This window comes from Anguilla rostrata, chromosome 13, assembly GCF_018555375.3.
Source record: "Anguilla rostrata isolate EN2019 chromosome 13, ASM1855537v3, whole genome shotgun sequence".
Lineage (NCBI taxonomy): Eukaryota > Metazoa > Chordata > Actinopteri > Anguilliformes > Anguillidae > Anguilla > Anguilla rostrata.
The window spans coordinates 36700057-36711400 of record NC_057945.1 but is presented as its reverse complement, the minus strand read 5'-3'; the positions used below and the strand labels follow the sequence as shown (position 1 = coordinate 36711400).

At 50.0% G+C, this 11344-nt stretch overlaps 1 protein-coding gene across 20 annotated transcripts in view; it reads left to right on the top strand.

The window, feature by feature from the left end:
* nfasca (neurofascin homolog (chicken) a) overlaps window positions 1-11344 on the top strand; it is a 103423-nt gene that overhangs the window by 70086 nt on the left and 21993 nt on the right. For 12 of the 20 annotated variants that reach the window (XM_064306696.1, XM_064306705.1, XM_064306704.1 and 9 more), the window contains 9 exons: window positions 98-199; window positions 610-807; window positions 1086-1156; window positions 1523-1745; window positions 2652-2767; window positions 4349-4559; window positions 4998-5120; window positions 5458-5631; window positions 7968-7982. In XM_064306696.1, coding sequence (XP_064162766.1) covers window positions 98-199; window positions 610-807; window positions 1086-1156; window positions 1523-1745; window positions 2652-2767; window positions 4349-4559; window positions 4998-5120; window positions 5458-5631; window positions 7968-7982 — 1233 coding nt within the window. The remainder of the gene's footprint in view (window positions 1-97; window positions 200-609; window positions 808-1085; window positions 1157-1522; window positions 1746-2651; window positions 2768-4348; window positions 4560-4997; window positions 5121-5457; window positions 5632-7967; window positions 7983-11344) is intronic. The other 8 variants (XM_064306710.1, XM_064306707.1, XM_064306706.1 and 5 more) reach the window with 1 other exon arrangement.

Here is an 11344-nt window from a genome sequence, read left to right as displayed (position 1 = left end):
GTGAATGTTTGCACAGCTGACACAGCCTTGATGAATTTTAGAGAATGTCTGTAAATGACCTCTGGCATGACGTTTGACCCCTGGCCTGACCCCACAGACCGCCCCGAGCCCCCGATGGACCTGGAGTTATCAGACCCATCGGAGCGAAGTGTCAGACTCACCTGGATACCTGGAGACGATAACCACAGCCCCATCACAGGTAAAAACCTCCTCACTCTCTTACACACACACACACACACACACACACACACACAGATCAGCCCCATCACAGGTAAAAACCTCCTCACTCTCTTACACACACACACACACACACACACACAGATCAGCCCCATCAAAGGTAAAAACCTCCTCACTCTCTTACACACACACACACAGAGCAGCCCCATCAAAGGTAAAAACCTCCTCACTCTCTTACACACACACACACACACACACACGCACACAGCAGCCCCATCACAGAGAAATCAGGAAAACCTGAAAACCTACTGGGCGACAGGAGAATCTACCGCTGATTGAGAATTATATGTGTCAGTCGAAACTGAAGCTGTGTGAGGTACTGATCAATGTGATGACATCACTGATGACAGGCTTTGTCTGTGCCCCCCAAAGAGTTCCTGGTGCAGTATGAGGAAGACCGGTGGGAGTCGGGGAAGTGGCAGGACCTGGCGACCTACCCGGGCCACACCAACTCCGTCGTCCTCAAGCTGTCGCCCTTCGTCAACTACCAGTTCCGCGTGATCGCCGTCAACGGCGTCGGCCCCAGCCGGCCCAGCCGCCCGTCCCCGCATTACAGGACCAGCGGAGCCCGTGAGTCGCTGAACGGGCAGAGAGGCTCATGGGAGATGTAGTTTCCCCCCCCCCCCTTGTGAGAACTGTAGTGAGGTTAATCTGCTACGCTGGTGGTGCATCACGGATGCATTTGCTATTACGTTTGTCGTAATTTACCTTGATTTGCATCAGTCTCTTATTCGCTGGCGTTAGGAATACCCTGGCAGTGAGGCCTCCTTGCTTGTGTTTCGTACAAAATTTGGGCAGTGCGTTAACCGTAGTGTCGTCACCTCCACGCACCCTGGGTGTGTTTTTAGCGCCCGATGTCGTCCCCGGGGGCATACGTGGAGAAGGCAGCAAGAAGAACAACATGGAGATCACCTGGGAGGTAAGCAGTTTGAGCATCCCTGCTGTCCATACAGGCCTGGGCCTCACTTCATCACCCTCAAGGCCTTTATAGAAAGCAGGGGATTAAAACTGTGGGGCACGTTGTTTTTCTTCTGCTGTTCATTTTGCATTCAGTAGGGTTTTCACCTTTTAAAATGGTCTTGAATTTAGTTTTCTGTGCACGAATTTGGAATCAAACAGGTCCCCTCCCCAGGAGCCACATTGTGTGACATATTGTGTCTGTGCATGTGTGCGTGCGTGTGTGTGTATGCGTGTGTGTGTATGGTGTGTGTGTGTGTGTGTGTGTGTGCGTGTGTTTATGTGCGCGTGTGTGTGTGTGTGTGTGTGTGTGTGTGTGCGCTATCAGCCACTGCAGGTCACCGAGCGCAACGGGGCTAACCTGCGCTACGTGGTGTCATGGCGACGCCAGGACACGACAGACGAGTGGACGACTGTCACCTCCAAAGGGCTGAAGCACGTGGTGCACGACACGGAGACCTACAAGCCCTACGAGATCAAGGTGCAGGCCGTCAACGAGTTTGGGCCCGGCCCCGAGTCCCATGTGGTCATCGGCTACTCCGGGGAGGACAGTGAGTAACACAGTAACACTGCCTCCTGCTTTCACAATACAATACAGCACAGCACCACTCAACATAGCACAGCACAGCACAGCAATGCACAGCACTGCTCAACACAGCACAGCACCACTCAACATAACACAGCACAGCACAGCACAGCACCACTCAACATAACACTGCTCAACACTGCACAAGCAGCTCAACACAATACAATACAGCACAGCACAGCACAGCACAGCACAGCACTGCTCAACACAGAACAGCACAACACTACTCAACACAACACTGCTCAACACTGTACAAGCAGCTCAACACAATACAATACAGCACAGCACCACTCAACATAACACAGCACAGCACAGCACAGCACAACACTGCTCAACACTGCACAGAGCAGCTCAACACAATGCAATACAGCACAGCACCACTCAACATAACATAGCACAGCACATCACTGCTCAACACAACACTGCTCAACACTGCACAGAGCAGCTCAACACAATGCAATACAGCACAGCACCACTCAACATAACACAGCACAGCACAGCACTGCTCAACACAGCACAGCACCACTCAACATAACACAGCACAGCACCACTCAACATAACACAGCACAGCACAGCACAGCACTGCTCAACACAGAACAGCACAACACTACTCAACACAACACTGCTCAACACTGCACAGAGCAGCTCAACACAATGCAATGCAGCACAGCACAGAGCAAACCCAGCACAGCACCACACAGCACAGCACAGAGCAACACAGCACAGCACAGAGTAGCACAACACAGCACACTTGTGCACAGACACCATCATAATAATATTTATTTATTATTTACTAATATTTATTAGTAACCCCCTTTCCCCCTCCCTTCCCCCTCCCCGCACCCCTCCCCTTCTCTGTGGGTCTCACCAGCCCCCACGGAGGCCCCCACCAACCTGCGTATCTCCAAGAATGAGGACACCAGGGTGAAGCTGCACTGGAGCCCCGTGGACCCCAGCTCCGTCCGGGGGGAGTTCAAGGAGTACAGGGTGAGCCAGCCGGGCACCCAGGCCCAAACCTCGCCCCCCCACCCTCCCACCCCCCTCCCCGTGCTGCTCTCTCCACCTGCGATGTCCCGCCTTGCCCTGGGCTCCTGCTGCAGAACGACAGGCAGCCCAGCTGTGGCTGTACACGTGAGGCTTTGGCTGGTCCGGGCTTCCTGCTGAGGCCAACAAAAAAGAGATGCTCTCTGAGAAGTGACCAGACTTTTCATAGAACCAGTGACTTTAGGGTGGGGAGTGCACAAGCAAGGGCCGATCCATTTCAGGATTTTGTGTCAACTTTTGCCCTGCCCTTAGTTCTTTAATTAGCTCAGCCGTACCTCAACCCGACATTTATGTAACCATCAGCTACAGCCAGCAAGCTGCAAGCGTATCCTCAATATTTTACTGTGCTGCGGTACAGAAGTGAACCAGCATAGTTTGTAGAGCTGTCAGAAAACTAAAACTAAGGTGAATGGTTGGAACAAGAACCAGCATGCAGACCAGCCCCCCAGGACTGGAGTTGTACCCCCCCACCCCACCCGCCCCCTATTGTAGTGTGTGCCTCACGGGTGTTGCAGCTGACCTACACACAGAAGCAGGTGTAGATTAAGGAATTAGCATGCCAAAGTGTTAGCGCTCTCAGTTCTCTTCAGGCTCTACCTGGACTAACTGCCACCACCCTGAATCATTTCACTTTAAATCCCCCCCTTTCATGACACACATGTTACATGTACCCCCATCCCAGCACTTTTTGGTGATTTGTATTTGTCCTAATATTGCAGCTTGTGCTTCTCCCTAGTTTGGCTTGGCATAAGTTTTAGGTCAGAATAGTGTTCGCTGCGTGAACTGGACTGTGTTCTCGGCTAGAATTAGCTATACGAAATGAGTATCGTGCTTCATTGAACCTGTGTTTTGTAGTTGTCCAGTGACCATGGTGTGCACTTTTGTACGTCGCTTTGGATAAAAGCGTCTGCTAAATAAATGTAATGTAATGACAGACATTTGCGGGTTGCATGTTCAGACGTTAGGGTTGGATGAGTTGGTGAGTTGATCCTCGGTTGACTTTGAGAATCTGGACCGCATTTCGATAACCTGTAAATGGAAAATGGAACCACCTGGGAGACCTTACGGAAAACAGGTGGGCAGGACGTTGGGATCATCTTGCTTCTCACTGGTGCCTGGTCTCCGGTGCAGAGAATTATTGGCCCGCAGTATCACCAGGGAAACAATATGTGATGTACAGATGTATAGTTACTTTTTTCCCCCCAGTAGCAATGAAAGTGTAATTTAGCCTTTAGTAGCTACGGCAAACGCGGGGACACGATGTAATGGCTCCGCAGGTGTGTAGGACGGAGTGTAGCACAGTGGGTAAGGAACTGGGCTTGTAACCGAAAGGTCGCAGGTTCGATTCCCGGGTAAGGACACTGCCGTTGTACCCTTGAGCAAGGTACTTAACCTGCACTGCTTCAGTATATATCCAGCTGTATAAATGTATACAATGTAAAAAATGCTATGTAAAAGTTGTGTAAGTCGCTCTGTATAAGCGCGTCTGCTAAATGCCTGTAATGTAATGTAATGTAAATGCAGGTGTACTACTGGCGGGAGAGCAGCCTGCTGAAGGGCCTGAGGGTGAACCGGGAGACGAAGACCAAGGGCTTCTACAGCACGGGCCCCGAGCCCAGCGGCGTGCTGGCCGACCTGGTGCCCTACAGCCGCTACAAGATGTACATGGTGGTGGCCAACAACCGCTACGAGGGCCCGCGCAGCGACACGCTGGAGTTCCAGACCAAGGAGGGAGGTGCGTGAGCAACAACAAAATGCAGGAAACAACAATTGACTGATGTGGCCGAATGTAAAGGAAAGGGGAAACACCCCACGTGCCCTTTGGATGTTAGCATATGTTCTGTGAATGGCCTGCCCTCGTCATTATGTTATGTTTTGTTTTGTGTTGGGTTGTGGTGTCTTGTGTTATATTATGTTGTGTTGTTTGTTTTGTATTGTGTTGTGTGTTGTTTTGTGTTGGGTTGTGTTGTGTTGTTTTGTGTTGTGTTATATTATCTTTTGGTATGTTATGTTATGCTGTTAGGTTGTCTTGCGTTATGTTCTGTTGTGTTATGTTATGTCATGTTATATGTTGTGTTATTTTGTGTTGTGTTGTGTTGTGTTAGTTGCACACGGGTTGTTGGCATTGTGGGAATCGGAGTCATCCGTTCTTTCTGTGTCTTTGCGCCAACAGTCCCTGGCCCTCCCAAGTTCTTCCGGATTGTTCAGCGATACTCGGACACCGTCCACCTGAAGTGGGACAAGCCCCTGGAGCCCAACGGCATTCTGATCGGATACACGCTCAAGTACCAGACAGGTTAGACGTCCTCGGCCGTTGCATTTGAAGCCATTGCCCGAGCGCGGCGGTTAGCCAATCAGGATCGTCTCTCGCTGATTGTGAGATCACAATAGCTGAATTATGTACACAAAAAAAAAAAAACGTATTCGAGTCATTTAAGAGGCATGAATGTAAAGTGGATGTTGAGGACAGTGGATTTGCAGTGCCTTGTTTGTCAGAGGGGCTGATGGGACGTGAAGTCCACTGCTGCTGAAAGCAGGCTCCACAACCTCTAAACGGGACTACATCTCCCATCAGCGCCGCTGTAAAGCGCTGATGCTAACCGCTGCTGCTGCTGCTGCTGCTTCCTCTCCAGTCAACGGGACGCAGCTGGGGCACATGCACGTGGAGAACTTCTTCGACAACGTGACGGAGTACACCCTTCGCCTGCCGGACCGCTTCACCCGCTACAAGTTCATCCTGGCGGCCCGCACACAGGTGGGCACCGGGGAGATGTACACGGAGGAGTCGCCGCACTTCTCCAACGAAGGTGAGGCCACGCCAAACACTCTCCCAAACCCCCCGCCCTCCACCCCGACCCCAAACCTCCGCCCCTGCCTCCATCTGCATACTGAGAGAAGAAGGCTAGACCAGTGGGCGGTCCTCCCGTAGGCCAGGAATCTGGGATAAAACGCGTTTTAAGCGGTAGTTCCTTTCATCTTTAAAGCCAATAAAGAGTGATTCTGATTCTGATCGAGGTTATAGTGAACACTTACAGGTTTCACCTGTAAAGAAATAAAAAGCTGCTTCAAATGATATGCAACAACTCAGAATATTCTGTGTTTGAATAATAATATACGGGCTAATTTACCTGAGTCGCCTGTGTTGTGCTACCAGCTAATGGGCTAAAGTTGGCAGTATGTGTGGGTGGCAATGAAACAGAGGAGAAAAAAAGGTCCGTGTATAAATAATGATAGTGCACGACTTCAGATTCATAAAATAATATTATTTAACAAAACTGTGGTCAATTATATTTTAATAAAACACGACTGTGTTGTCGTAGTCCTGCCAACATTTTTTTTTCTCCCAAACCCACATGCCTGTGTTGTTCTGCTGAACCGTGAATGGAACCTTTCTTCAGCGTGGAGAACCGCGTAAATAAGTCTCTGTCCAGAGCACTATTCTTTGGGCAATGCTGCTCTTTTTCACCAGGACCATCAGAGCTAAGCCGCTCATCTTTCACACTTACTGCATCTCTCACACCTACCTCACACACACCTCTTTTCACAGAGTCCTTTGTTGAAAGGTTTTGGTGATCTCAGAAGCGACGGTGCATAATTATTTATCTCCTGCGAGTCTTACTGTAGGTAGACGTGTTTGCAACATGCCATTTTTCTTTGGTTATTTGTTTCCCCGCTGATGGAAGAGTGTGATTTTAAAAGGGCTGGTGGGGGCGGGGGTAGGGGCTGGTGGGGGCGGGGGGAGGGGCTTTGTAGTGGTGTAAACTACAGCGAAACTACAGTGCTTTTCTGTGGGAGGACATTTGTACATGAGGAATCGTTGGCGGTCGGTGACAGATGCTGAATGAAGAGATGTGGTACGGTGCAGGAGCGCCTTATCAGAATATATAATAAATAATACATGAGATTACTGGCTATATCAGAATATATAATAAATAATACATGAGATTACTGGCTATATCAGAATATATAATAAATAATACATGAGATTACTGGCTATATCAGAATATATAATAAATAATACATGAGATTACTGGCTATATCAGAATATATAATAAATAATACATGAGATTACTGGGTATATCAGAATATATAATAAATAATACATGAGATTACTGGCTATATCAGAATATATAATAAATAATACATGAGATTACTGGCTATATCAGAATATATAATAAATAATACATGAGATTACTGGCTGAAGCCAGGAAGGAGTGTCTGATTGCTGGAAATGCACTTTCTCCAATTACAGATGGCCAGCTTTCACTGTGCCATCATATTTAAAGGCGAATATCTGCTTGGTGCACAAAAATAATTTTAAACCGTTATCTGGAGGCTGTGAATGCTGCAGTGTAATGCGAACCATGAAAATATCTCCCCTCCCTGCCCCCGGTCACCCCATGAAGAAAATCCTGGTGACACCCCCCCCCCCCCCCACCCCCCTATTTATACTCCTGAGAAAGTGTCCACAAGACAAAATAGGGAAGGAAAAGCTGTGCAGTTACGCTAATTCTGTGGCAGCAGCTTGGGCTCATGGTGATATGGAGGTATTCTGATTCTCCTGGAGGTCTGTGTGTGGAGGAGGGCGAAGACTGGGAGGGGCGGGCTGATTGGGGGTGGAGTCTGAGTCTGGGAGTTTGATTGACAGGGCGATGAAAAGAGTCGTCTCTCGCCGTCCCCGCGAACAGAGGCGCCTTTTTCACGCGATGAAAGCGCCTTTCAGGGTAGGGTGGCCTAATCTCTGAGCTAACACTGCCCCCCCCACCCCCCCACCCGAAAAGGGACTGTGTCAGCCGATTGGGTTGTTACCACTGCAGAGAAATCGTTTGGGTTGTTGCGGCTGGAGAGAGGCCGTTTGAATTGTTGCCGTTGAGGAGAAGCCGTTTTGGCAGGATGTTATCTGAGTGCTTTCGGTCTGTCCACTGTCTGCCTCGTCCTCTTATGAGTGTGGGAAGGTTCTCTCTGTTTCTCTCTTTTTCTTCCCCCCCCCGTGGTTATCCTCATCCTGTTTTCTAACCCTGCCTTTCTCTTTCTCCCTCTCTTTGTCTTTCTCTCAGTCCCTCCGTGTCTCTCTTTTTTTCTCAACTTACGCTTTCCTGTTTCCCCCCTCCTTGCCCTCCCTTTCTCCTGGTGCTGACGGAAGATTTCGCCAGCACAGGTACTGTCCCCTCTGGAGTAGGTAACGGGATACAGACAGGCTGTCTGTCCGTCTGGCTGTCTGTCTGTCTGTCCGTCCGTCCGTCCGTCCGTCTTCCCTCAGCAGTGCAGCTGGGTGCCTCTGTCTCATTCACCTTATCCAGAGGCCTTGTGTTAAAGCCTCATAACATCATGCCTCCCTACGGAGGTACCAATGGTACAGTCCTATATAACGTCAGTCCTACAGACCCCCCCTGTGTTAGCAGGTTTTTGGTACAGCCGATCCCTTGTTTAAGGTCTGAAATGATTTTTCCCTTAAACTTAACACGGTGCAGGTTTGGGCCACTTGTCTGTAGGTTTTTATCCATTATGGAATGTAACCTTTTTATAAAAGAATCATTTTCCATAAAATTCTTACAGAAAATAGAAGCGTTCGTTGATCCGACTGATTGAAAGTACATATTTGCATCCTAAGACGTGTGCATTTATTCTTTATTTCATGCGTTGCTATTTCTGACAGAGTGTTGTCATAAGGGCGTAAGTCACTCAGCAGCAGACATTAAAAACATCAAATTTAGATCAATCATTAGCTTAGCCAGCATTTAGACGCAAGCAAGACCTTTCTGTAATAGGCAGAATGATTTCGCAGCCTACAGTTAGGACATATGTGAAAGGGGGCACTTTCAAACTTTTCGCTTATTTAAAATTCCTCCCGAACAGAAGCAAAACGTGAGCACTGAAAAGGTAGCGCTCTGCTAAATCAGACGTTTTTAAACGTTTCGGATTTCTCCTCGTTTGATAAGGGGGGACTGGGGGCTGGCTGAAACAAAGCGAGGTTGAATGCAGGACCCAGCTACACTGTCTGTGTCACAGATCTCACTGAATGTGTCTGTGTGTCTGTCTGCCTGTCTGTCTGCCTGCATGTCTGCCTGTCTGTCTGTCTCCCTGTCTGTCTGCCTGTCTGTCTCTGTCTCCCTGTCTGTCTGCCTGTCGGTCTCTGTCTCCTTGTGCCCTCACGGGTGGAGTTAGTCCCTTCCTCTTTCTGCTACAGAGATGTCTTTAATCATAGTCTGTCGCAGAAACATGTTTTTAAAGTTGCACTAAAACTGACTTACCTGACTCCTGTGCTGCCGCCTGTTCGTCTTGTGACAGAACAATGAGAGGAATTGTAGAGACTGTCGTGTTTTATTTTTTAAAATTCTCACAATGAAATTCATTGAAATAACCTGGAGAATAAGATAAGATATACTGCATTTATGGAGAAATGTCACATTCTAGTACGGAAGGTGTAGGCTGAAGCCACTCTTTACAGAGCTGCACAGATACCCAGGAAGTGGCAAGCAGAATATAGTGTCTGTGTGTGACATGTGCCTGTGTTCAGTAGTACCCTGGACATTAGCACTGAGTGCTGCGGGATCTCCAGCATTATTGACTGGGTTCAGTAGCAGGGACCAGCCTTGGGGAAGAGGGGGTGGGGGGAGGGTCAGAGACATGGGATCCAGCTCTGTCTCTCTGCAGTTCTCTGGTCCCACTGTTGGGCCTGTCCTGTCCTCCGTTCCTCGAACCTCCAACCCCTGACGGCACTTTCCCACCCCCCTCTCTTCCTCCTTCCTCCCTCCCTGTTGCCTGTCCCCGTTTTCACCTCTAAAGCATGCCCCTTCACTTCACTGGTAGGCTGATGCGCTCTCCTTCCCACGAATCGCAGAGAAAAACCCCATAAACCCCCCCGCTCCATCTTCGGGGAGATTCAGGCCTTGACCATCTCCAGCATAACGCTGGGGGACCAGCTTTGCATGTTCTCCTCTCAGGAAGTGCTCAGAAATAATGCGGTTTGTGTGCTTTTCCTGTGTGCCAAAAAATCCAAACAGCAGGTATTTACCAATGCAGTGCCAAGGGTTCTGGCTATCTCCAAACACACGATGGCGTGCGAATACCGTTTCCGGTCGATCTGTTGTTTTCTTGTTTGGGTGAAACGAGCTTGTGTGGGTCTCTGGACCGAAGAGTCTGTAACAAGCACGTAGGCCACACAGTCTGGAGACTGTGATTGAACTCAGTTTCCCAGGGGGCTCTGCTCTGGAGGTTAGCGGGCCCCGTGAGGCCAGCCTGTTATTTCTGGCGGTCCGAGAGCGTGGCGACCTGGCGCCGGTCCTTCATCGCACGGCCAATCGCACTCATCGCCGGGCTCGACTTGGGGAACGGGGGACGCGAGAGATCACGGCGTCGTCGGGTTTGTGACGCGTGATTCCGCGCATTCCTCGGTTCCGCCGCTGCCCCCCCCCTCCCCCCACGCGCGTCTGAAAAGTGGTCACACTGCAGTGCACGCCATCGGCTACTCCATCAAACCCGCTTTCACCCATACCCCCCACCCCCCCACCCCTGCGCTTACGCTTCAGGCCTCAGGGTGGCGCTGTCTCTCCGCCAGCCTGGGCTCTGAGAACGGCGACTCCTCTCCCTGTTCCACAGTGAGACCGGGCAGCGGGGGGACAGGGAGGTACGGGGCGGCTCCGGTTGCCCTTGACTACACAGCTTGGTGTAACCCCGCTGGGTTCTCTATGAAGCGTGTCACATGACCCCTCAGTGTACGGTACTGCAGCTGGCCAACGCCAGCCGGGCGTCGGTTAAACGTCTCTATACGAGAAGGGCTCTGAGCTGACCCGTCGCTGGCACCCGACGAGCCTCGCGCCTCCTGTCCTGTCGCGTTACCGCGGCGACCCGCGGGGAGACGCCGTGCAGCCACACGCCTGTGTTTGCCTCGCCGATGCTCATGCTCCATCACCCGCTTGCTTTCTGTGGACGACTGCGAGAACTGCAGTCTTTTCTGGGGGGGGAGGGGGTCAGCCTGGGGTGAGAGGAGCTTCTGAACGTGCGTCATCCTGATGAAGCGAAGGTGGGATCTGTGAATGTGTTCGGTCCATTCTCCTTGCGGCGCTGTGAATCCGGTGTGTTCCTCATTCACAGAACCGCAGGCCGCACAGCGTGTGCTGCACGGTGACGGCTCATTTCTCAAGGTTCCTCGTTTGACTCGCTCAGCAGAAGTGTGTATTGATCTATGGATTTCCCATAACTACCTGTGCATTAATAGTGTTTTAAAAGGGCTCATGGCCTGTTCATGGCCTTCAGGTTCTCGTAATAGCAGATTTATGCCACTGGGGGGCAGTGGCATTCTGGATTGACATTGACTTTCAACTGTGATTGCAGCTTGATGGAACGATTGCAGCTGCAATTTTCTTTATGACTATTGGTTTTATGAAAAATGTAGTCATAAAATAAGTTTTAAAAAAGGCATTTTAGTGTACAATTTTTTTCTGGAAGAAACATTTTAAAATATAAAAAAAACAAACGATGTGATCTGTACTACATGTGCAGTAATTTTGGGAATTCCAT